At 34.4% G+C, this 25,419-nt stretch overlaps 1 protein-coding gene across 2 annotated transcripts in view; it reads right to left on the bottom strand.

The window, feature by feature from the left end:
- Positions 1 to 25,419, bottom strand: part of USO1 (USO1 vesicle transport factor) — a 72,825-nt gene that overhangs the window by 9,350 nt on the left and 38,056 nt on the right. Inside the window, exons 9-20 of one of the 2 annotated variants that reach the window (XM_019720566.3) lie at positions 19,747 to 19,925; positions 15,431 to 15,571; positions 13,822 to 13,910; positions 13,249 to 13,403; positions 12,609 to 12,820; positions 11,174 to 11,194; positions 5,714 to 5,824; positions 5,166 to 5,284; positions 4,844 to 5,025; positions 4,443 to 4,564; positions 1,364 to 1,502; positions 264 to 427 (exon numbers count right to left, since the gene is read on the bottom strand). In XM_019720566.3, coding sequence (XP_019576125.1) covers positions 264 to 427; positions 1,364 to 1,502; positions 4,443 to 4,564; positions 4,844 to 5,025; positions 5,166 to 5,284; positions 5,714 to 5,824; positions 11,174 to 11,194; positions 12,609 to 12,820; positions 13,249 to 13,403; positions 13,822 to 13,910; positions 15,431 to 15,571; positions 19,747 to 19,925 — 1,634 coding nt within the window. The remainder of the gene's footprint in view (positions 1 to 263; positions 428 to 1,363; positions 1,503 to 4,442; positions 4,565 to 4,843; positions 5,026 to 5,165; positions 5,285 to 5,713; positions 5,825 to 11,173; positions 11,195 to 12,608; positions 12,821 to 13,248; positions 13,404 to 13,821; positions 13,911 to 15,430; positions 15,572 to 19,746; positions 19,926 to 25,419) is intronic. The other variant, XM_019720581.3, reaches the window with a different exon arrangement.

The following is a 25,419-nucleotide window of genomic DNA, read 5'->3' as shown; positions in this document are numbered from 1 at the left end:
AGTATCTCATTTAAGTCTCACAACAATGAAACAGATATTACAACTACCATTTTATAGATCAGGAAACAAGTTCAAAGAGGCTGATAACTAAGTTGCTTAAATTCAATTAGCTAGGAAGCACTGAAGCTTTTGACAGTCTGACACAGCTCATATTCTAAAATGTTAATATGATGCTTTGGCTTAAGGGATCCAGAAAAATAAACAAGCAGGATTATGAGAATTACTCTTGATTTCTTACTTGTAATTTTTTAACATTCACTTACCAAATTTTCAATCAAAAAGTCCTTTTCAGCCAGTTGGCTTTGTAAAAGTTCCCGATTACTTTTTAATTCTTCTATCTCTTCTCGCAACCTACCAATTTCTTCTGGTTGAATGCCGTTCATTTGAGCCCCATCACTGTAGGAGCCTTGATGCTGATTGTCTTTTCCTATTAGACAGACGTAACATTTGAGAAGCCAGCATAAAACTTAACTGTTTCATTTTTTGAATCGGAAGATTCAAATGTAAATACATAATATCCTTAATTTATTTTGACAGCACTTTTGTAAGTATATTTCATCTTTGCAAATTAGTGTAGTGATAAAAATAGTGAATTGATGATACTTTCAGGGTCTCTGGGAGGAAAAGCAGCATAATCTTATTAAGACTACATTGCATGGTTTGGTGATCTAAGGTGAACAATTACAGTAGTTTCAATTCCAATTCTGTCAATTCATATAGGAGAAAATAAAATCCCTTAAAAAAGTCTTCACAAACGAATACCTTTCTATATGGAGTAAAATAACTGACAAATTATTATCATAAAAGGAACAAATATTTTTTTTCCTGAAAATTTTAGTCACCTTGATATAAATAAACTATGCTTCTAAGTAGCTGGCATTCCAATCATAAGCACTACAGAATGATACTATTTACAAGAATGTGAGCTCTTAACACCTGCCAGGCCCTGAACTAGACTTCTATATATATATACATATTATTTCATTTAATTCTCAGATGACACAGATGTTATTATCAGCTCAATCTTGCAGATGTGGAAATAGAAAGGTTAGACCAGTCATTCTCAACTGGCTACACATTAGGATCATCTGGAGAGGAGCTTGTAATTGCTGATGCCTGGACCCAATTTAAAAAAAAAAAAAAAAAAAAAAAAAAATCTCAGGAGATTCTACTGTGCAGCCAAGGCTGTGAGAACCAATGAATCAGACAATCAAACAGGTAGCAAGGAGGTTGGACTTCAAACTCTGATTTACGCATTTGTCACAATGATTAATTTAAGGTTAGAGAAAGACTAGTTTGTAAGAATAATCTGACTTCATCCAGCTCTTGGGAACACTTCACAGTGAGGGTTAGCTACACTTACCCAGCTGTACTTTAAGGAGATTATACTGATCCTTGTGTTGCTGAATCTGAGATGCTTGCTGTGTGACTGCTGTCTGGAGCTGTTCGTTTTGACATTTTAATGTAGAAATCTGCTGCTTTAAGTCATCAAGTTGCAGATCCTGTGAATCAAAACATAATTCAAGTGTTTTAAATTCATACAAATTAGCATTAAGAAGATGAACAAATTAAAAATTAGAGATTATTTTGGGCTAGGATCTTAAAGTACTCAACACTTCCAAAAATCATTCAATAATTAAGCAGTAATACATTAGTATATACACCAAGGCCAATTAACATGCAGGAGAACTGTAGGGGTTCAAGTAAAACCCCATTCATATGTCCTATGGCACATCCTGCAATCTCATGCAGTTATTGGGGGTGGGGAGGATCAATTTGAAAAACTCCTTTTTATGGTCCACCAAACCATGTAAGAAATTTAGTATATGTGTGTATACACATACATCTATATTACTTTTAACAATAAAAGAGAATCATGTACCAAAACATTTAGAAGACTGAAAAAAGAGTTTCCAACTCTCACCACACTAATACACCTAGTTGGAATTTGATCTATTTCTGTATATATTCTAATTTTTTCTAATTCAAGTTTTATAAACTTGTCATAATCGTCCATATATCATTTTGGACATTTTACTTAATGTTCAATCATAATTTCCCCATATTGTCACATAGTTTTCACAATCATAATTTTTAATGCTCAATATCCAATCAGTAGATGCAATATATATATTCCAAAGCAACATTAGGTTGCTTTCCATTTTACTAAATTATATGGACCAAGATACATCATTACAATAAATATCTTGGTCCATATAATTGTTTTCTTGAATTATGGAGAATTTCCTTAGGATGGATTCTCAAAGTTTATATAAACATCTTATAGCTCTTGGTGCTTGTTGCCTAATTGTCAAATAGCATTTTAAATGGTGAGAAAATTTTAAATTAACATTTTTTTCTTTTTTTATTATTAGTTTTAGGTGTACAAAACAATGTAATAGTTAGACATTTATACCCCTCACAAAGTGACAACCCCCCGCCCCCAATCTGCTACCCCTCTGACATTGTACATAGCTGTTACAGTTCCACTGACTCTAGTCCTTATGCTGTACTCCACATCCTGTGACTACATGTATATTAAATTATAGTTGACATTCATTATTATTCAGCTTCAGGTGTACAGTGCAGTGGTCAGGCATCTACACTGTCCGAGAAGTGGTCTCCGTAATAAGACAAGTGTCCATCAAATAACCTACAAAATCTTTACAACTAAAATTAAAATTTCTAAAGAAGAGTCATTTTAGTAATTGTGTCAAATTACTCTTTTCTTCTTCCAGATCATCCATACTCATCAGCCCCATGTGTAGGCTGCAACATCTCACTCCAAATATTTATTTTCCATTGCTCTAAAGATAATACACTTACCATCTGGAAATGACTCTGTATTTGTGCTAAGATATAGATGGAAAATCCTAATATCCATGGGCAGTTTAATTCCAATTTGATCATTCAATGATGAGCCTAATTTACTGATTTGCTTATAAACTCATAAACTCAGACTGAATGCGAAATACGGCATTATATGTTTATTCTTGCTTAGAATTTCAATCTCAACAAACAGATTGTGGGGAAGAAAAGAACACATAAGCAGTTCTCATTTAGAGGGCCTGACCCAAACTCTGACTTGCCACACCTGCCTCATGCTGTGCACAAGCAGCAGGGGTTGGGGGTTGTGCCAGGAAGGGGGTGCAACCTGCCCCACATGGGCTGCCACCAAGGTACTGTTTTTATGACACTGGAATTTTAACATCAACAATCTCATTTTCCAGATAATAGTGCAGCACTGTCTAAGATTCCAATCAACATATATACCATGGTAAGAACTTAAATGAGAGAAAAAAACCAGGACACATTTTGAAGGAATGTAATGGTAGATTTAAGGTGCTTAAAACAATGCAAGTGTGGAGATTCCCTGGTATCCTGCAAAGAAAATGTCAATTGATGGTTTTGAAAATGTAGTTTCAACTGAATCATCATTACTCACTCTAATAAATCAGCTCCCTCTCGTTCTAACTCAATATCATCTATTCAGCTGTGCAAGACAGAGATCTAAGCATCATATTTGACCCTTTCTGTTCCCTCACACCTGCATCCAATCATTACCAGTCCTGCCACTTGCAACTTCTTTGGTTTCCACATTTCTCAGGTCTGTGCCTTTACACCACATAGCATGAGCTTTAGAGTCCCAGTGACACACAGGAGTATGTGAATTCCGTTCCACCAGTCAGTGAGTGACCCTGGATAAGTTTAAATTTTCTAAGTCTCAGAGTCCTCATTTAGTTTAGACTGAAGATATTAACTGTTGTAGAGATGTTGTGAAAGTTAAATGAGACAGTGTTTACAATGTGCTTAGTGAGCACCCAGAACACAGTAAACAAAAGCTAGCAGCCATCCTCATTATCGTCACCATCAGCTCCCAGTTTCCTCCCCTAGGCCACCCACCACAACCACCTCCTTCTTGGGCTCTTTCTCTCTAGCCTCGACTCGCAAATTTGTCCTTTATGTAGCCACCAAGTGTTCTGAGTACATGCCAGTAACACCGCCTGCCTCTCTCCTCTCTCCTTTTGCCTCGCTTACTCCTAGTCATCCTTCTAGGACTCGGCCTCTCTGTTTTCTCCAAGGCCCTGCTCCTCCTTCGCTAAATTAGGTGCCTCTCAAGTGCTGCCATAAAGCTTTGATTATCGCTAGACTTAAAATGTTATAATAGCCATACATGTATCACAACAATCCATTTATAGGTTTGTCTCCCCATGAGACTGTGATACAGGGACACGTCTGATTCATGTCTTTATCCACAATATCCTGTATAATGCTTAAAACATATTAAGCTCTCAGTTGGTTGAATACTCAGATGCTCATTATTTAGGAAAATAAATAGTGAGTTTTACTTTCTGTATCCTCTTGCATTTGAAATGCCAGGAAAAAGTCTTCCCTACAGTAGAAACGTATCAAGAGAGTGTATACAATTTATCAGTACATACTTGCTCTCGAATCACATTTTTGTAGTGAGTCACAATACTGTCATGCTGCTCTAGTGTTTTTTTCACCTCTTCTTCTTTTTTATCTTCTTCACTGGACTTATAAATAGCCTTAGTTATTACACCTATAAAAGAAAGCTTATTTAAAATGTATTTTAAACACTTAAAATACTATTTTATTAAGACTTAAGCAGGAAAAACATATGGCCTAACTTGCATGAGATAAGAAATAATCCTTCCAATCTTATCGAATGCCAAAAGCCCGTCAATGGGCTACAGACCAAGAGCTAGGAAACAACCTGACTTTAGACTTAGCATATAATCTGCAGGTGTCCAGAATATTCATATGCAATATACTCATAGGTACTTTCTAATGAATACCAAGATAAATGTTCTTGTCTTACCTTCAAGTTCTTTTACCAGCTTCGTAAACTCATGATCAAATATCATGTATTCTGGGCTGGGAAAGTTGGGCTGGGGCTTCTGAGATGCTCTGGAATACAACTCATGTTTGCTAATAAATCCTAGTTTCTCTATGAAATTCTCTTTGCCAATCCTCTTCTCTATTAGTTGTTTTAGTTTCTCTCTACAGAGACAAGTATATTGAGATGTTTAAACAAAACATGAAAGCTTGGTCTGCATTATACTTTGGCAGAAAAAAATTTATCATGATATCTTGATGACATTAGCAAGTCATTTTTACCCTAATATTTTCCCTTTACTTACTTCACGTAGTTCTCAAGTGAGTTATCATTGAAATAAATCGAAATGCCCAACAGAAGGGCACATAAGCCTTGGACCAACTGCTCTTCTTCTCCAAGGTTTTCTGCAATTTGTCCTGTAAGCTGAAATTTTTGTTAAGGAGACTAATGGTTCATTATATCTAGAGTACATTATTTTATAATTGGAATCTGACATATATTTTATGTAAAAGTTTCTGGAAGAAATTCCATATATAGTCCAAGCCAGCATAACACAAAAAATAGTACGTAACCACACACACGCACACAGCTAGCTTAAGCAAGCACCTTTACCACCTTAACAATTTATTTTTATTTTATTATTATTTTTTTAATTTTAAATTTCAGCCAGCCATGTTAAGTACCAGCTAGGATAGGATGGACTGTGCTGTGGTACCACCATAGCAGTTTAAAAAGTTCAAACACAAATAAAGAGAATTCAAATATTTGCTGCATAGAGCTATCTCTAATTGAGAGGAAGAAATAAAAAAATAATAAATACTTACATGTATCTTACTACAATACAAAGGATACAAAAGGAACATTGGCTGAATTGTGAAGAAAATGTGTTACTGCAATGGGACAGTTGCTTAGCCAGGTACAAAGCAACATCAGTAATCCAATTCTTGTCTGTATTTTGCTTCCCTGCAACAGATAAGGTGACAGAAATCTCATTTTATTTTTTTTCAAACTTAAAGTTGCCCTAAGATTCCTCCCCGTTTGCATAAAACGATATTTAACCTTTCATAAAAGACATGTCAGGGATCCAGATTTAAAAAACTGAACAAGAGAATGCATTTTTGTGTCCTCTATGGGCTGCACTTCATAAAATGAACAGAGAGCAGAAATTAGAATTGATTCATGTTCATAAGCATACATCAAGTTATCTAAAATATTATTAGTGGAAAAACCTAGTCAGCTAAGAAGGAAATGTATGATGTGGATGCTTTAAAAAATGTATCAATCCTAAACCACTTTACAATTCAATCAAAATTTTAAAAAAACAAGTTCCTGATAAAAGGACAGAGTCTATCTTCTTCAAAAAAACATCGAGACAAATACAAAGAAATAATCTCCTGAATTATTTAGTCAAATTCCATTACAGAATATATTCTCTAATACAAAAATAAACAGACCATGTTACAAACTCAGTGACAAATGGTAGATAAGGAGAAATCACAAACATAATGAAGGAAAAAAAGATTTATTTAACTTAGCTAAGTGCCCCAAATCACTAACTATACTACTGCCAATTATAGTTAAACAACATTGAAATTACAGTTTCCTAAATTTTAATACAACACATTTATATATCCTATTTGGGATATGGTCTTAGCTGATAATATTGCCACTGCCCATATTATATTATATAACCTATATTTTTGATTAAGAAAAACAAAACTTGTTTGAAACAAAATAATGGAAATTAGCATGGTAATGTATCACTTTGGTAGTAATTTCAGATATTATCAAAACATAATTATTCAAAGATCTAGACAGAAGTGGATTTAATGTAACCCTTACTGTGTTTTAAAATATTTGTATCACCCACACTGTTCTAATTTCATGAATGTTGATGTAACTATCTTGGTCTTCCTATAGTCTATTTTCAAGTATATCTAATATTTAATTAAATCCATTCAAATTGGACCTCTCCAAATGATTTACCAAGTAAGCAATAATTAGCATAAATTTAGTTTACATGATGCATTATTTTTACTTTTTCCCTGCCTCTGTGTCATTACTGAGCCTACAATATCTTCATTTACCCAAATAAACTGAAAAGTTAAAGAATATCAAGTTATTTTCAATTGATTATGTGCCGTAGAGAACTTACAACTAATTGCTCAAGTCATAAATGCAAATGTTTCATTGATTTTTCCCTGGTTATATATAAAAAAAAACTGTTATTACTTGGAATACCATTTGCAGGTACCAAATATACCTACATTGTATATACATGGGCATCTTATCAAATCACTGGCTGATGTCTGAGCAAACAAATACGGAATTAGATTCAAATTTGAATCTTCTAGAAGTATGCCGTTTGGGGTCTTACTGAAGGATAAAAGTCGAACATAACTAGTTAGAACCAGTTAGAAGATAGAATGAAACACCCCATTTACTACAGCAACAAAAGAAGATAAAGTACACAAGAATGAGACTAATCAAAACTGTATAAAATCTAAATGAGGAAATTTTAAACACTCTTAAAGAGCACAAAAGTAGACATAAATCAGTAGAAAGGCACCATGTTCTTAGAAATCTAACTCAAGACCATGGATATTAATTCTACATTTATCTATAAAATTAATGTGATCCAAATAAAAAAATACCAACAGATTTTTTTTCTGGAACTAAACAACCCGGTTCTCAAGTTCACACAGAAAAATAAACATGCAAAAATAACCAAGGAAAGGAAAACATATGAAAAAGAGCAATGAGGTGATACTAACTCATAAATATAATCAACACATAAGCATCAGTGGCTTGCAGATGGACTTATGTTGGCATAACTAGATAGGAATCTAGAAAAGATCAGGGCATGCATATCTCATACAGTTCATTGAGAAAAATGGAACAAAGATTTAAATGCAAAAACATGAAACCAGAAAGTTTGAGATGAAAATACAGGCAAATTCCTTGAAACATTGAAACGGGAAAGACCTTTCTAAGTATGACTTAAAATGCAGAAGCAATAAAAGAAAAGTCTGATTAAAAAAAAAAACCAACAACAAAAAGCAAAACAAAACACCAAGGTCAAAAGACAAATGACATATCAGGAAAAACATATTTGTAACTTATCACACAGACAAGGGTTAAAGTCCTTAATATAAAACAAGTTCCTATAAAAACAAGAACTGATTAACAACTCAATAGAAAAATGGGCAGATGACATGAAATATAGGAGAGTTCACAGAAAAACTTCAAGTGGTGTATAAACATATGGAAAGCAACTTAACTTTTTAGTAAGAGAAATGCACATTAAAACTCAAAGAGATAACATTTTTCACCTTTTATCATATGGACAAAAATATAAGTCTGACAACACGCTGTCGGTGAAGCTGTAGGGAAAGAGATAATGTAGTAGTACAGGGCAATCTTCTTTCACTTAGTGAGTAGAAGTGAAAAAACACCCAGGTGCAGAATAGTGGATACGCATAAAAAACACTTGAAGACTATAGAAGAAATGAATAATAGGAGGCGGGCAACTAGGGCAGGGCTGCAGCCAATACTTTTTAATGTATATCTTTTTATATCATTTTGATTTCTAAACCATGTGTTAAGTCATTTCAAAAGGATGTACACATATTTTTAAAGAGCTAAAGCTTTAATTCTAAGAGTGGCAGTATGGTATCAGTAAAAAGAACATTTGGTTGGGAATTAGAAGAACCAAATCTTCTACTGTCCTACCTTGTACAAGTTCAACATGCTATGTGGTCCCCAATTTCCTAATTTGGTAAACAGAGGTAGTTGGATTAAATTATCTCAAACATAGACGTTAAGAGGATACCAGGATTTTGCATCTTGCTTCAAAAACTCAAGAGCCATGAAACCTTACTTAACTTTTCTTCCACATCCTTAAACAGGAGTAATAGTTAATACTTATCTCATAGAGCTATACAGTGGATTAAATGGGTTAATACACGTGAAGAACTTAGAACAGTGCATGGTACACAGTAAGTGCTCTGTAAATGTTAGAAACTATTATCATCCTTTATAGCTCTGAAATTCTAAGACTCTCTACCTACGAGCATATTAAAAGCAGAACTAATGCCCCCCAAAATAGATGGTAGAATAAAGTTTGAACTGGGAAAAGACAAAAATAATTGCTGGGATAACTTCCTTATTACCTCAGTGAAATACAGGTGGTTCTTGCTTTCAAGCTGCATTAACAGAAATCCATGCATATTGGAAACATGCAAAGTGAGGACTATGTAATAATGCTCTTTTGTGCACATATATTATTCTGTTCAACAAACCACTATTTATAATAGAGAAAAATGGGAGATAATTACATGTTCAAAAATAAGGAGATGGTTAACTAATCTGTGGTTTATCTATTGGTGAAATATTTTACAATCGTATAAAGTAATGTTGATTTAATATTTAATAACATGGAAAATACTTATGAGAAAAAATGCAGAATATAAAATGGAATAACGTATGAGCATTGCTATGTAGATACGCAGTACAGGAAAAAAATAAAAGACTGAAATTTTACCAGCATTTATCTTTGGGTAGTAGAATGAGTAACATTATTCTCTTTCCAATTTCTATTTTTCTAAAATTTCAAAAATGAAAAGAAAAATAACTACAGTGAGCACAAAAATGCTATAGTACTTCTCCCATGTACCATAAAATGTTAAAAATAAGATCAGTCCAGCAAAAATACTGTTGAAGCTGCTCTTTCCCTCTAAAAATTGAAATGATCAGAAATTGGATATTAAAAGGCTATCAAAACATTGCTCTCTGACTTGATGGATTCTTTACAAGATAAATACGTACAACAGCCAAACAAAATTCACACCCCACTTTCTGACTAAAACTATCCATTTTGTTTATGTTCACATATTTGTATGTTTATAGTCTTAAGTCAAGAAAAAGGACATGTCTCTTCCCAACCCCTCCAGGGTGCATGAACTGTTGAGGAGATTTAGAAAAACAAATGGACATTGAAATTATAACTGCAGAGCATCCTGAGGGTTTAGTTACTAGAAATCACATATTTTATAGGATGGAAGAGAACCACAAACAAAATAATTGAAGCTGAATCATCTTATCTTTAACATAAACTATTATGTTTCCCATATTACATTTTCTAAATAAAAATCCCTTATTCCTATTTTATGGATTTCAAGTTTAGGTATTTTTCCACTGTTTATAAAAAATATGAGATGGTAACACTTTAAAGTTCTAGTGTTTAAAGTATTAAAATGAAGTTCTAGAGTATTATGATCAGATTCACTTTCTAGTGGTGGCCTCTGGGGATACAGAATAGGAAAGGGGCATGATGGAACTTTCTGGGATTATGAATATGTCTTCCATCTTGTTTTGGGTGGTTGTTACAGAGATATATTAAACCACCAAAAATCATCAGATTGAACACTTAAGTTCTGTGCATTTTACTATGTGTAAATTATACCTCCCCAAAATTCCCTTTTAAATGATTGACATGTATACTTATAAAATACTTCAAAATATTAAAAACTCTGCAGGCTAACACTGCCAAATATGCCTGTGTGTGAGATATTAACATGTGCCAGCTAAATCATGCTCATACACAAGGACACGATTCTTAACAGGACCTCAGTTATCACTACTCACACCACAACTGAACATGTGCCCAAATACGGACATTAAGATACACTCCTTTTTTTTGCCAAACACTCCACAAAACAAAACAAATAAAAAACAAATACAAATCACAATCTCCCCACGCACACATCAACAAATAACCCCCAATGGTAGTTGTAGCATATGGGTTATATCCAGAATAACCTGTAATATTTAATTTAAAATCTTTCAAGTTATAAAATTATACTTACTATTGTACATTTTAAATAACCTAATTAATATAAAAACCATCACATTCTTTAATATAACTGATTACCTAAAGGTAAAATTCTTAACCCTAGATTTTGCTACCTTTGAAATAGTTTCAGGGGGAAATTAAAGAAGCAAGCTTGGATGAAAAAGCAAAAAAACACCAAAAGGCCAAAACCAAGGAATTCCTGAAAGTGCAAGCATCCCCGAGGAAGCACAAGTATAGCTTCAGACTGTCATTCCCACAGTTCTTAGAAACACCACTACAATATCCCATGGAGAAAAACTGTACAGCCACTTATGACAGAGATACACTTGCTGGCATATAAAAGTGTGAGTAGAATATAACTTCAAACAAGCAGTTAAAAAAACCAATCAGCACACCCAAGACAAAGAAAAGCCTTGCTATAAGAGGAAAATGCCTAAGTTTACACAAGTGATACATACCCGTCTGTCGATCTTATCACCCTGCAAATTATACATTAAAAATTATTCATAAATATTACTATTTTAGAAAAATTTAAATTTAGAAAAAATCCCTCCAATACAGTCTCTCTACAAACCCAAGCCAATAATTTGGGACAGTTCTAATCTTGTATTATATACCAATGTGTATGTATTTTAGAGAAAGGATAATTTTATAGTACTGTGATGCCTTAGAGTAGGAAGACACCACTATCTTGAGGATTTTTCATTATGCATTAATTGTAATGACAATATTAGAGCAAAGTCTGTAGTGATGATGGTTGCAGAGTTAATTACTATTTGGCTTAAGAAAAATTATTTAACAGACACAACAGTATCAAGTATTAAATAAATAAGAATATTCTGGATGTAGTTTTTAAACATCACTAAGAGATAAATGATAATTCAAAGATAAAATAAACTTTCAATTGAAGTAAATCAATTTTAAACAACGGGAGTTTTTAACTCCCTTTTCACTAATTTTTTAAGCTTTCATTTATACCTTTCTAAGGACACTGCTCATGTTTCTTTCAAAGCTCACAGTAAAACACTTCAATGAATGACGTAAAATTAAAAATTCAGGAGGACACGGCACATTATCAAAGGAAAGGAATAAGATAATTCCAGTGGATAGAGCAATTTTAGACTTATCCGCAGTTTTACTCTCCCTGGGTGACTGAATGTCTACGCCTTTATAGTTCTGCTAAAGCATGAACTTGAATTGCTCAACAGCAAGTTGGCACGTGGGAGCAAATCATCTAATAACAGGTGACATTCCTAAATGCTGTAGCATCCATACTTTAATGAAGCTTTGTTGTTCTCATTAGGAGTCTAAAGGAATGCAAACATTTTCAGTTATGTTTTTCTCCATCTTACTAGGTAAATTACATGCCTCGGGATTTTGAGGATTTGAGAACTCAGTAATATCAGGGCAGTACTGTTTAACCATATAAGCGATGGACTGGTATTCTATCTTTGTTTTCTGAAAGGAAGAAGAATTGCTCTGGGAAGAGAAAGAGGGAGGTACACAGGTATGAACCACTTTATTCTTCCATTCCCTCTCATAAACTGACCTGAATTAAGCTAGTGAGCAGAGAGAAAATGACACGCAAGAACACTGGGTGATTTAAAAAGAAAACAAAAACAAAAACAAAAACCCCTTTCTGTCGAGGACATATGTGTCCATCATGATACCAACCTTATTAACTATCTGGCAAAATCATTCTTGTAAGAATATTTATTGCTGTCTCTTCACAAAACTGTTTTTGGTTACAATGAGCTAATATACAGGTAAGTCCTCGCTTCTTTCCTTTTACTTCTGCATCTACTGAAGACACACTTAAATCATTGTATCACTGACATCAACCTTATAACCCAAGCTTTTCCCCCCTCAGAGAAGTTTCACTGGCTACTTCACCTGTGAGAGGATGTTGGTGCACTGCTGCAGTAAAGAAACTGGAGGGTTGCCGATACTGGTGGCAAGTTGAACCCGGAGCAACTGTTCTTTCTGGGTGGCGTTTTCTTGCAAGGCATGGGCGAGGGCCACAGCAGCACACCAGTTTGAAAGTGAATCAGTAGAAAACAAACCTCCACATAATAACTGACCAGCTGAGACTGAATTACCTGTTGCTACAAAGATGGCAGGCAGATGATAGTATTATAAAAATTAATTATGTTGTTTTCCACACACACAAAAATAGTATAAAACATTACCTTAAATTAGTTAATTATTAATAGTAGTATACATATTAAGTAACATTTTTAAAAGTTTGTTTTTTCAAAACAAAATGAAAGATGACAAAAAAGGACCTTGGAAGAAAAGTTGCAGAACAAAGAAACATGAAAACACTTTAGGCATCAAATTGATGATGGTAATGTTCCAGAAAATCATTACCTTAATTAATAACTACATTTCTAAAGCAAATTCAAGGAAATGCCATATGTTAAATATTCTACTACAACCAGGGTCTTTTATTATTTATGATGTATTTTACTATTAAAAGCTTGAAAGACAATTATTTACTTTTCAAAATAGAAATCAGAACTATAATATTTACCATCAATGGTGGAAGGTAGAAGTGTTGATACAATTTCTCCTTGTCCTTTTTGGTTTTTATATAAGAAACACTGGAAACAATAGAGAACAGCACAGCGCAATACAAATGGCTGCCTTTCATTAACCATGGACATGAGAAGTACTACAATTGCCGGTCTGTTGCATTAAAAAACAAAAAAAAAAGAACAGAGAGAAACATTGCAACCCAAGTGCACAAGTCAGTAACTAGTTATTTTTATTGACTGAAAAACCATAACCAGAACACCAGCAGGTTAAGTATTCCCATCTCCATTTCATAGAAAAGGTAACTGCAGCCAAGAGAAGTGAACTGATTTATTTGCTTAAGGCAATACAGTTAGTAAGATAAAGAGGTGATATCTGAACCCTAATACCTATGTTCCAAAGACTACAAACTCTTTTAAACTACCAACATATTTATCTTGTCAGATTATTTCTCGTTTCAAAACACACAACTGAACTTCTTAAAAAAATAAGATGTGCATGTGAGACATACTAAAAACCCACAGTAAGCTTTCACTTCCTCAGCGGAATCTCAGTATTTTCCTTTTCCTACCTTGGTGGGTTTGAAGGTGCATTCACAGAAGCAAAATAGTCTTGATTTACTTGGCAGCCTCGAATAACTTCTGATACAGTATTAATGGTCTGTTACGGGGGAAAAATTAAAGGAAGTAAGGTAAGGAACAAAATCTGTTTTCAAAAGAAGAAAATGTTATATCCTTTTCCTCTTTGCTTTTTAATACCAAAATTCAGACAACAAAAATATCAGTGACAGCATTATAACCTTGTAACAATTTCTTGAGATAAAACATTTAAAGACATTAACTGTAGGCCTACAATTAAAAGTTAACACCTGACCATGTGCATTTAAAATCTCAAAAAACTAAAATTAATAATATCCTCTAAGAGAATCTATTTGTACAAAACAAAACAAAAAAAGATGCTTTAAAATAAAACCAGAGAACAAATTTAAAATGCAACAAGTTAAAAATTCAATTTAAGGATGAAGTTGAAAAACCTCCAAGAAAATAGAATAAAAAGATGAACTAGGTCCAGAAAGTCCATCAATAGAGTTGCAAAAACAGAAGAGAGGAAATTACCAAGGAATACAAAAAACATCCTCAGAACTGAAGGATATATCTCTGGCTTGAAAGGGCCCAGTGAGTGCCAAAAATAATTGGAGGGAAAAAATGTCTGCAGTACAGCACATCACGGGTAAATTTCAGAAAACCAGAAATACAAGGAATCCATAACTAAGGAATCCAAGTCAAGGGAGAGGCAAAAGAAAATCCTAGGAGGATGATGAAGAGGAAGTAGAGAATGACCAGTCCATATTGGAGGATGATGGAAGGCTTCCAGAAAAAGGCCTGGGATGGGGAACGATGTGTTAAGCATATCATAGTATTAATATGCACAGATACACAGAAAATCAACAAAATGAAAAAGGAACACTTATACTGCAAGAAAGGGATATTAAAATGAAAGATACAGGGCTCTGTTTGGCTTAGCAGGGAGCAGTATTAGTATAGTCATAAAACTATAAACCCTAATTACTGATTTCAATATAAATTACTGGGGTGACAGGAGGAAGTAAAGTGGGAGGTTTACACAGGGGGGTAGTGAGTGGGACTTTAGAGGGAGGACTGACGCCTAAGATACTGTTTTGTTATAAAACTTTTATTATTGCCTGTGCTTTCAATGTGCATGTATTAAGAAAAATAAAAAGATGATTTAAATAAACTGAAAGTTTTTTTTCTTCAAACTAACTTCTTCTTCTAAATAGGCAGGAAACAGGGAGAAAGAATTTACCACGCTGAGAATAAGACTACTTTAAAGACTCAAGTCTTAATTGACAAAGACTAAGTCATATTGTTCTCAAAATTAAAAATATAAATCCTACTGTGACTCCTGTTGAACACAATAAAATGACAAATCTTCTAAACTTTAACATTACTTATATATTATTAAACTTGAAAAATGAGCCCACCTTTTAGAACTGATACTGTCATCACTATGCTAATTACATTTTAGTAGAATCAATAAGGAATTTAACATCTAAAAATGGTTAACTAGTACTGTTCTTCCTTCAGCTGATATCTTAATCTTCTGAATAATCCCTAGGATTTCAACTTCCGCAGAGCAGTGTGTGCCTTCCTTTGGTTTACCTCAGTCAGGATGTCAGCAGGAACTCCAGTAGCCATTAGGATAGTGCAAAGCTGCTGTAATAAGCCACATTGGAACATAGCTTTCTGGCAGCTACTGGTAGCACCAGGGGGATTGGTGGGAGAGACTAGGACACGAACAAGCTGAGGAAGAAACAGAAAACAAAATCTATCTTTTAAAGATTTCAAAGTCTTGAGGCAAATTTGATCTATAAGAACAAGAAAATTGATGTGAAGGACTCCCTCAACTGCTTAGCCAGTACTGGGTGCTCTTTCCTTTATGCTCTCATCTCAATAGTTCTGCTCTAGTACATATTACTTATGCTTTTTTGCTTAAGTTTGTCTCCTTCAGGTGATTGTGAACTCCCAGAGAGCAGAAATTACCTTGGTCATTATTGTATCCCCCAACAAGTTCAGTATTTGTGACATAGTTCATATTCAACAAATGAATGCATGAAAAGTAACAGGGTGGTAGATTTCTTATTGAAGTAAGGATGAACTACCTAATCATAGAGCAGGTCTGAAATCAGAATGGACCAAGGTGTGATAAATTCCCCCTAAACTGTAAAAACTTAAAGACAGGCTAAAACAAACAACTGGAGACATGGTAGAAGATTCGTGCATTAGGCAAAGGGTTGGCCTCAGTGGTTGTTAATGCTAATTAAATTCCTAATTATGATCCCATGAGTAGTCTGAACTTGAACATGAAATTTCAGAAACATGAAAAATGTCATCCCAAACAAGTGTTCATCACAGTTACATATTCAAAATAATTTTATATCTTGCATTTTAAAACTAGAGTTATATGTATGTGTCTATAAAATCTTGTATCTCAAAATCAAATGGGATATTTATAATACTTTATTAAGAGGGTTGATGAATAAATTGAGGTCACTAGAGAAAGGCTTTAGGATTATACACTGGTTCCTGTACTTGGACCCTTCTAGTTAGATTTCTGTGGATTTGTTGTTGTTTTTTAAATTTATTCTCCTCCTAGCCCTACTTCAAAAAACTTTTTAAAGCAAATACCAAACTATATGTCATTTCGCCTATAAACATTTCTGTATGTATCTCTGACTGATACAGATTTTAAAAACCAGTCATCAAGTCATTTTACCTAACAAAATCAACAATAATTTCTTAATATCTAATAGCAGTTGGACATCTTTATTGATGAATAAAAAAATTATCAAATTTCTAGATGACAGAGAGGTATAAAGGATGGCTGAAGAAAGAGGGACTACTTATTACAAGGAAAAGAAAGCAGATTTTGACTCATTATATGGATTACGTTTTTAATAATTAGAACTACCTAACAATGAAAAAGATTCTCTCAAAAGGTAATGAGCTTTCTGAGAGTCATTGGCAGTATCTGCACAAAAAATGGCATAGAAGGGATTTCTGTAGAGATAGTAGGCAGAACTAGTCATTAAACTATCATTACAGAAAAACATTTAAGTGTTTTATGACCAAAAATCTTTCAAAAGGATTCTTCCCCAAAATTTAATCTGCAAAATTTGAATGAAATATCCTTAAACAGATTAATTTCAATTTTTAGGGGCTTAGAATTCCATCTTGATTATAACTATATTATGAAAAATTCGTTAGGATGTATCTATCCAAATAGGATTGTTTATCTTCATTTATGATACATTTTCATTTGGTACATAATAGAGAACTTGAAATACAAGCAACCCTGAATATGTAACTATACAGACAGAGCACTCTAATAGGCTGAAAAGCAGATAATCTGTGGACTGTGAAGTCATGAATGCATCAACTACTCAGTCTTTGAGATGGAGAATATATTAGTGAATTAAACTCAGTTTCTTTTCTCCCTTCCCTTCCCTTCCCTTCCCTTCCCTTCCCTTCCCTTCCCTTCCCTTCCCTTCCCTTCCCTTCCCTTCCCTTCCCTTCCCTTCCCTTCCCTTCCCTTCCCTTCCCTTCCCTTCCCTTCCCTTCCCTTCCCTTCCCTTCCCTTCCCTTCCCTTCCCTTCCCTTCCCTTCCCTTCCCTTCCCTTCCCTTCCCTTCCCTTCCCTTCCCTTCCCTTCCCTTCCCTTCCCTTCCCTTCCCTTCCCTTCCCTTCCCTTCCCTTATCGTTCTGTTTCTTTCCATTCCCTTCCCTTATCATTCTGTTTCTTTCCATTCCCTTCCCTTATCGTTCTGTTTCTTTCCATTCCATTCCTTTCCTTTCTTTCTTTTGACTTTAAAAACTGGTGTTTTGATTTCTCCTCTTGCAGTAGAGGAGTTCCTGGTAGGTTCCTAATTGTGGTGTGGATAGTAGAGAAAACTTTCGCCTTAAATTATGCTATTAGGGGCCAGAGGTAATACAACACTCACTTATTTAATACAGGGAGAGCACAGGAGATTTAGCCTGACTAAACCTGCAACTGCCGAAAGGATTAGGACCTACCTGTGTACAAACATAGTTTATTTTATAGCAGTTATGCTGCATTTATACCGCTCTTCACAATAAAAATAAAGCAGCTTTCTTGTTGGTTGTGTTATAAGTAATTCTTATTTCCTTGGCCAGTTATAAAGACAATGACTTATTCACCTTACATCTATACGAAAACCTCTATCTCTGATACCACAGAATCAACTTTGGAAGCTGTTCTTTGTAAAGGTGTTACATTCTTATACAATCAAAAGACAGAAGTAGGTTATTTCCATCATTCACGCAGCACTCGCTCCCCAAGGACACCAATAAAGTTTCTTTATTTTGAAGTTTAGGTTCTTTAAGATTAGTATTGAGTTAGTTTATTCACTTTTTAAAAGTAAAGAACACTTAATCAACTTATTACATAACCTGAATACTGTAGTTTTCTGTTTATAAGCAATACTCTCTTCTAATTTTTTTTCGGGGGGGGGGGAGTAAAATAGTATTTTACTTTTTAAACAGTGACGCTATCTTCAAAAACAATTCTTTATATAGTACCCTAAACTATAAAAAATTAGTAGTCTCCTCAAGCAATTTAAATTTTCACTGTTTGGCAGTAAATATGTAAGTTTTTGCATATCATCAGATCCCTTCACTTTCTCTAATCACATTTTGAAAATTACTTTTCTAGGAGAATTTCCTTTATCAAGAAAGTGGTGTTGAGCAGCAAAGGTATCAAGCTTACCACTTGGGATGTTAATTCTAAAACATCAAAAACTAATCAAGTCTTGAAATGTGTAATAAAACTGACATGTGAAAATAAAAGTGATGAAGTTGAGAATATAAATAGATTCTGCCAATGTTCTCCTGTAACATATTTTCCTAACAATTTTTAGGCATATTCTAAATAGGGTAACTATATAATTTCTTATCTAAATTGGAATACTTCTGAAGCGCAAGAGGACACTATGAGTAATTAGGAAATGAATACTGTCCTGGCGAACTGGGGCTTGCGGTCACCCTAATTGCCAATCAAACCTATGCAGGCAACTTCAGGCAACAATATTCAGACAAATTACTAGAAAGATTAACAATCTAGTTTTATGGAACACAACTTCAGAGATGCAGGCACAATTCACAGACATTCAAAGACCCACAAGAATCACTAGAGAGGAAGTTAGGAGGCTGGTTTAAACTTAAATATTTGGAGTAAGGGAATTTAGTAAAGGAATAAGTAAGTAAAATACTTCAAAAAACTTCATAATTTTCTCTGATGCAGAAATAATTTGGGATCCTACTGTCTTCACTTTTACTATCACCATAAAGCTTAAATAAAATTACAGGTGATTTGTCAATTTAACTTGTATTCGATTTAAAACTCAGACTATTAATTCCTTGGGGCAGGGACATTGTCATTCATTTCCTAGCATTCAGTGCCTGGCTCTCAGTAAAGGTTTACTGAATGAATTTGTTTGTTGAACTTAATAGTCTGAATATTAAAATTTGTATCAGAGCCTTAATTGAGAAAAACAGATTAAAAAAATTCAAATCAACAACGTAAGTTAGTATTCTCTGGTGTAAAACCCATCAGGAAATTAATTGTATGTTTGGATTTGCTATTAAAAAAAATTCAGCAGGGCAAGAGAGGGGAATAAAAGATGAAACAAAATTGCCAAGTATTAATAATTATTCAAGTTGAGTGGTGTGTGTTTGTGTGTGTGTGTGTGTGTGTGTGTGTGTGTGTGTGTGTGTATTTGGGGGTAGGGGGAATCTGAGTGCAACTGCAAAGCTCCATATTAAAAGCCCTTTTTTTTAAAGCCCATCTGAAACCAACTGAACATCTGAATATCCTGGATTTATCAAACACAAGCACTCTGCTTTTCTTTGAAAGGATCACTGTCAAAATTCTTACCACATTTATGTCTAAGTTCAGTATACCTGTAGCATTAGGTGAAGATTAGTTACTTTCTGTGCAGACCAGCCAGAATTTTCATCTCCAACTTCAAACCAAGGTTTCATACGTTGAATATATGAGCCTTCTTTAAAAAAATTTTGATTGGAATTGTTGTTTTTTAACAAGTTTTGGAGCAAAATCAGACAATCTTCCACTACTATACCTGAGGAAAGAATGTGAAATGGAAGTGTTAAGGCTAATAAGACCTGAAGGAAAATTCAATCCCTAACCATTTAACAAAAGATAAATCTCCATGCTCAGCATCTCTTCTGTAGGGCAAGGCAGAGAGCTCGTTCTGACTCCTGACAGTAACAGCTGCATTCTGCATGCTCGTTGTTCTCAGGTCCTCCAATGATCTCTTGATCCACTCACCTCAGTAACTCATATTAATTCTGCAAATCCCAGATTAAACATCATTTCTTCAGGAATGATTACCAAGACCCAATGACTAAGGTTAACATCATGAGCTACATGCTTTCATGGTCCCCTGGTCCTTTTATTATTATGTAGTTATCTGTCTGCTCCACGAGATTACAATGTGAAGATAGAAATTTGTGAATGCCCTACTAGGATATAGTGACCTACTCTGTATCCTCAGCACAGATGGAGATATCAAGTGCATACATAGGGCATTATTAAATATTTGCTGAATGACTTAATCATATCTTAATCTCTAAGAAGTACTTGATATCGTTGTCTCTATGTCTCTTCCTTGAAACTTTCTTTCCCCTTGGTTTCTAAAACACTAACTACTCTTTCCTGGTTTTCCTGAGGGATCTCTGGCCACTCCAGGCTTCCTATCATTCATGGTTCCTGTTCTCCATTTTTTCTGCCCTGCTTACAACATACCACTCTCCAGGGTAGTTTCATCCACACTACAGCTTACACTTTTATGACAGCAAAAGGTCTCCAACTGCTGATCTCCACTTTATCAAGTGCTAGTTTGGTTAAATAAATGATCGCTGTTTCCTCTGTGAAGCATATGACTAATGCTGGATACTCACAGCGGGTAGGTTCCATACTATTGCTCCTATTAAATTGTACATTTACAAGAATCAGTTGTTTTTTTCTTTGATTAATAGAGCAGCTTTAGGTTTACAGAAAAACTGAGCAACAAATAAAGGGAATTCCTGTATATTTTTTCCCTCCTAGCTTCCCCTATTATTACCATTTAGAATTAGTGTGGCACATTTGTTATGACTGATAAATGAACAATGATACATTATTCAAGTTCATAGTTCATATTAGGGTTCACTCTTTGTGTTGTACATACAGTTCCATGGATTTTGACATATGTATAATGTCATGTGTCCACCGTTACAGTATTATGGGATAGTTTCAGTTCTAAAATCCTGTGTTCTACCTATTCATTCCTTTCTTTCCATCCCCAAATCCCTAGCAACCACTGATCTTTTTACTTTCTCTATATAGACTCATCTTTTCCAGATATCATATGGTTGGAATTATAGAGTATGTAGTCTTTCAGACTGGCTAATTTCACTTAGCAATATGCATTTAAGGTCCCTCCATATCTTTTCATGGCTTGGTAACTTTTTATTGTGGAATAATATTCCACTGTATGGATGTACCAAAGTTTGTTTATTCGTTCACCTACTGAAGGACATCTTCGTTGCTTCCAAGTTTTGGCAATTACGAATACAGCTGCAATAAACATTCATGTGCAGGATTTTGTGGATATAATTTTCCCACTCATCTGGGTAAATATCAAGGAGCATGACTTGCATTGTATGGCAGGGGTATGTTTAGCTTCATAAGGAACTGCCTAACTGCATTCCAAAGTGGCATATCATTTTGCATTCCCACCAGCAATGAATGGGAGTTTCTGTCGTTCCACGTTCTTGCCTACTTTTGGTGTCGTCAGTGTTCTGGATTTTTGCCATCTTAACAGGTGTGTAGTGATAGTGCATTGTTTTAGTTTGCACTATCCTGACATATGATTTTGAGATTCTTTTTATATGCTACTTGCCATCTATCCATCTTGTTTGGTAATGTGTCTACTCACTGTTGCCCATTTTTTAACTGGGTTGTTTGTTTACTGTTGAATTTTAAGAGTTCACTGTATATTTTAGATACAAGTCCTTTTTCAGATATGTGTTTCAAAAATATTTTCTTCTTGTCTGCGGCTTATCTCTTCATTCTCCTAACAGTGTGTTTTGCAGAGAATTTTTCAATTTTAATGAAGTCCCACTTATCATTGTTCTCTTTCATGGATTATGCTTTTGGTATTGTATCTAATAAATTACTTTTGTTCACAAATCTATCATGCTACTTGCATTGACATCGATGAGAAAACTAAGTTTGTCTTTGGCAAAAAATGAAAGCAGTCATTATGAATATTGTTGTTAAGTATGGGTAATACAAGTCTAAATAAGAAAAGTAATTGAAAAAAATAATATAAGTAATTGTAAAAACCCATAAAGATCCTGTACTCCATTTTAAAGAAACCAAAATGCAAATCCTACATGATGTTATTATAGGTGTGACATACGCAAGAAAGATGATGAAAGACTCTTATCGGCAGACCCCATATTCAAAGAAACAGTTCTGGCCCTAACTCAAAAGACTGGTAAAAAAATGTATATTAAAAATGTATTATATTTAACTTAAAATAAAATGTCTAAGGTGCACATTTTAGACACTGTTTAAGAATCTTCAATTTAACCAGTCCTGATCTCTCCAGAGTGGAGGCTCCTTACCTCATGTTGCTGAACCATGTGACTGATACTCACGAGGAGGAATCTCCTCATGAGGAGGAACCACTGTATCTGTCTGTCTCTTATGTAGGACCATAAATCTCCATTAAATAAGAGCTGCCATTAGGACCATCTGAAGGCTCTGGAGGAAACAGAATGTCAAAGCCCTCACTATAACGGGCAGGCCTTCCTTCCAGTGTACAAAGTGAATTCTAGAGCCAAGGGCCACTACCAGTTACCAGGAGCTATTAGAACCTGTCTTAGCAATCCTGAAGCCTAGATAATTCCCCCTTACGTTAAAATCTATTTTTCCTCAGTCACCTCTGAAAATATGCATCTCTCTGCTCATCTATGCTTTTCCATTTTCTCAGAATGCTTTGGGTTTCCTCTCCCCTACTTAATCTCCTTTTAAACTCTTTCATGATACTACCTCAAACTTCCAAATATTGGTTAATAAAACCTACTACACCCTCAGTTACTTTATGAAATGTTCCTTTTCTTTAAACAACCTACATCGTTCTCCAGTGAAGGCAATTCATGCTTTCAATCCCATGCACGTTAAGAGTCAGGATATGGAATCTATGATCCTCCCAGTACAGTGTATTTTCTAGAAATCATAGTTCCTCTATCCCCTCATAAAAATCTCCAGTTCCCTTGAGATCAGGCCATCTGGCTGTATCATCTTTTACCACTCCTCACTGCAGTTATGTAACAAATTCGTAGTCACTATTCTTCATTCACTGAAAACATCACTGGCATCTCACTCAAAGTTTTCTTTCTCTCCCCATGTTCTCCTTTCACTCTTGATTTCAACTGCAACAGCCACTCAACCAATAAATACCTGGACCTCTCAGTACCTTGGCGTCATCTTCAGAGATAATTCTCACTCTATTACTAAACCCTGCTGTCTTTCCAGATCAAGTATTCTCAGTATCTGTTCTATAGCTCCCTGAGACTTTCAACCCATCAGCGTCTTCTTTCTCCCTTTGCAGAAACACCCTCTGTCTTTACTTCCTTCCCTATCTAGCTTAGATTATTACATAGATCTTCATTTCTTCCACTCTGCACATAGTATGTTGGACTCTCTTACCTCACTGTCTTTTCATCGCAACTTCCTGGAAAAGGCACAATCCTGTGAAAAACTGCCTGTCTGGCTTTTTTTACTACATCTGCACCTAGGCAGCTGAGAATTTGGGGTGGTGGGGAGGAGGCAAGAATCACATAATTAAACAGTCTGCACTGCTGTAAAATCACGGTGAACACCCTTAATGGGGCTTTATCCTGTCTGAAAAATCTCCTTAATTACAATAGTGAACTACCTCTCCTATTCTCCAAGACTACTTTTTAACCTTCTCCTTAATTATCAACTGTGTTCTTTCTCTCTTAGCATATGACCCTGCCTGCAATTCAACTCCTTATCAACAAATCTGACAAAGGACCTGGATCTTCACCTGTGCCTTTCCCTGTTATGATGGCAGATGTACTTATTCTCCTATCTTAAAAGCCAATTCCTACCTCTACTCTGAATTCCATTCCCTCCTCCTTTTTCAGGTATTATGTACCAAAGATTGATCCTCTCTCTCCTGTTTGTCCCCATTCTCTATTTGCTTATGTTTATTGGAGTCTCTCCCACTTTAAAGAAAAAGTTCTCATAGATTAAAGGAGAAGAACAATCTGATGCTCTCCATAGATGTTTAAACAAACATTTACTAAAATTCAAGATTCATTCATGATAAAAACTCTTAGCAAAAATGAAATTTAATGGTAAAACATCAGCATTCTCATTAAAGTCAGCAACATTCAACACTGTAAGATTCTAATTAGTGCAATAAGACAAAAAAGGAAAAGTAGTATTAGGAATTAAAAAGGAAGGAAAAAGATTACTCTTATTTATAGAATATGTGATTATTTATACAGAAAGTCCAATAAGAACTAAGAGTTTAATAAGATGATTGGATACAAGATTCAAATACAAAAATCAAGTAGTAACCAATTTGAGAATGCAATAGGAAAAGATCCTATTCAAATTGTAACAAAAACTATAAGATGCCTAGGAATGAATCTAATAAAAAAGTATAAGATTCTTTTGCTCAAAATTACAAAACATGACTGAAAGACATAAAAGACATGAGTAAATTAAGAGATATAGCTGGGTTCATGGATGGAAAAAGTCAATAGTAAAGATAACCATTCTCCTTAAATTAATCTGTAAACTCAATACATTTCCCATCAAAATTCCAATGGGGATTTTCACAGAACTTGACTAGCAAACAAGTTTCATTCAGATGAAAGAGCAAAAAGGAAAAGGCTTGTTAAGACAATTCTGAAAAGGGCCAAGATAGAAGATTTTTCTATATTATAATAGGAGATTTTGATTACAAACCTCATACCATTGTTCAAATGCAAAAATCCATGTTAATTAAATGTAAAAGACAAAATTTTAAAGTCTTTAGTAGAAGAAATAGAAACTCTATGACCTTGAGGTAGAGATAGATGTCTTAAACAAGACACAAAAACATAAACAATAAAAAAAGTAACTATATTAAAATTTTAAACTTTAATAGAGACACTATAAACTGACCGGAACATACCTGAAACATGCATAATCAACAAAGGATTAGTACCCAGAATACGTAAAGAACTAACTAACTGGAAAAGTAAACTAACTGGAAAAGAAAAAATGGTCTTACATGAAAATGGGCAAGTAAGTAATTCAGAGAAGTAAAAGGCAAAGAAAAACAAATGGTAAATATACCCATGAAAATATGCTTAATCTCATTAGTTTAAGGAATGAAATAAAATCTCAATGAGATATCATCTTACACCCATCAAATTAGTAATCAAGAGTCGACAAGGATGTGAAGAAACAGAAACTTGGAAACACTCAATGGATATATCGATGGATGAAATCACTTAAGAAAGCCCTTTGGCAACATCTGGTAA

Source organism: Rhinolophus sinicus, chromosome 1 (assembly GCF_057876585.1).
Source record: "Rhinolophus sinicus isolate RSI-liver-muscle chromosome 1, RSI-T2T, whole genome shotgun sequence".
Taxonomy (NCBI): Eukaryota; Metazoa; Chordata; class Mammalia; order Chiroptera; family Rhinolophidae; genus Rhinolophus; species Rhinolophus sinicus.
This window is presented reverse-complemented; position numbering and strand designations above follow the sequence as displayed.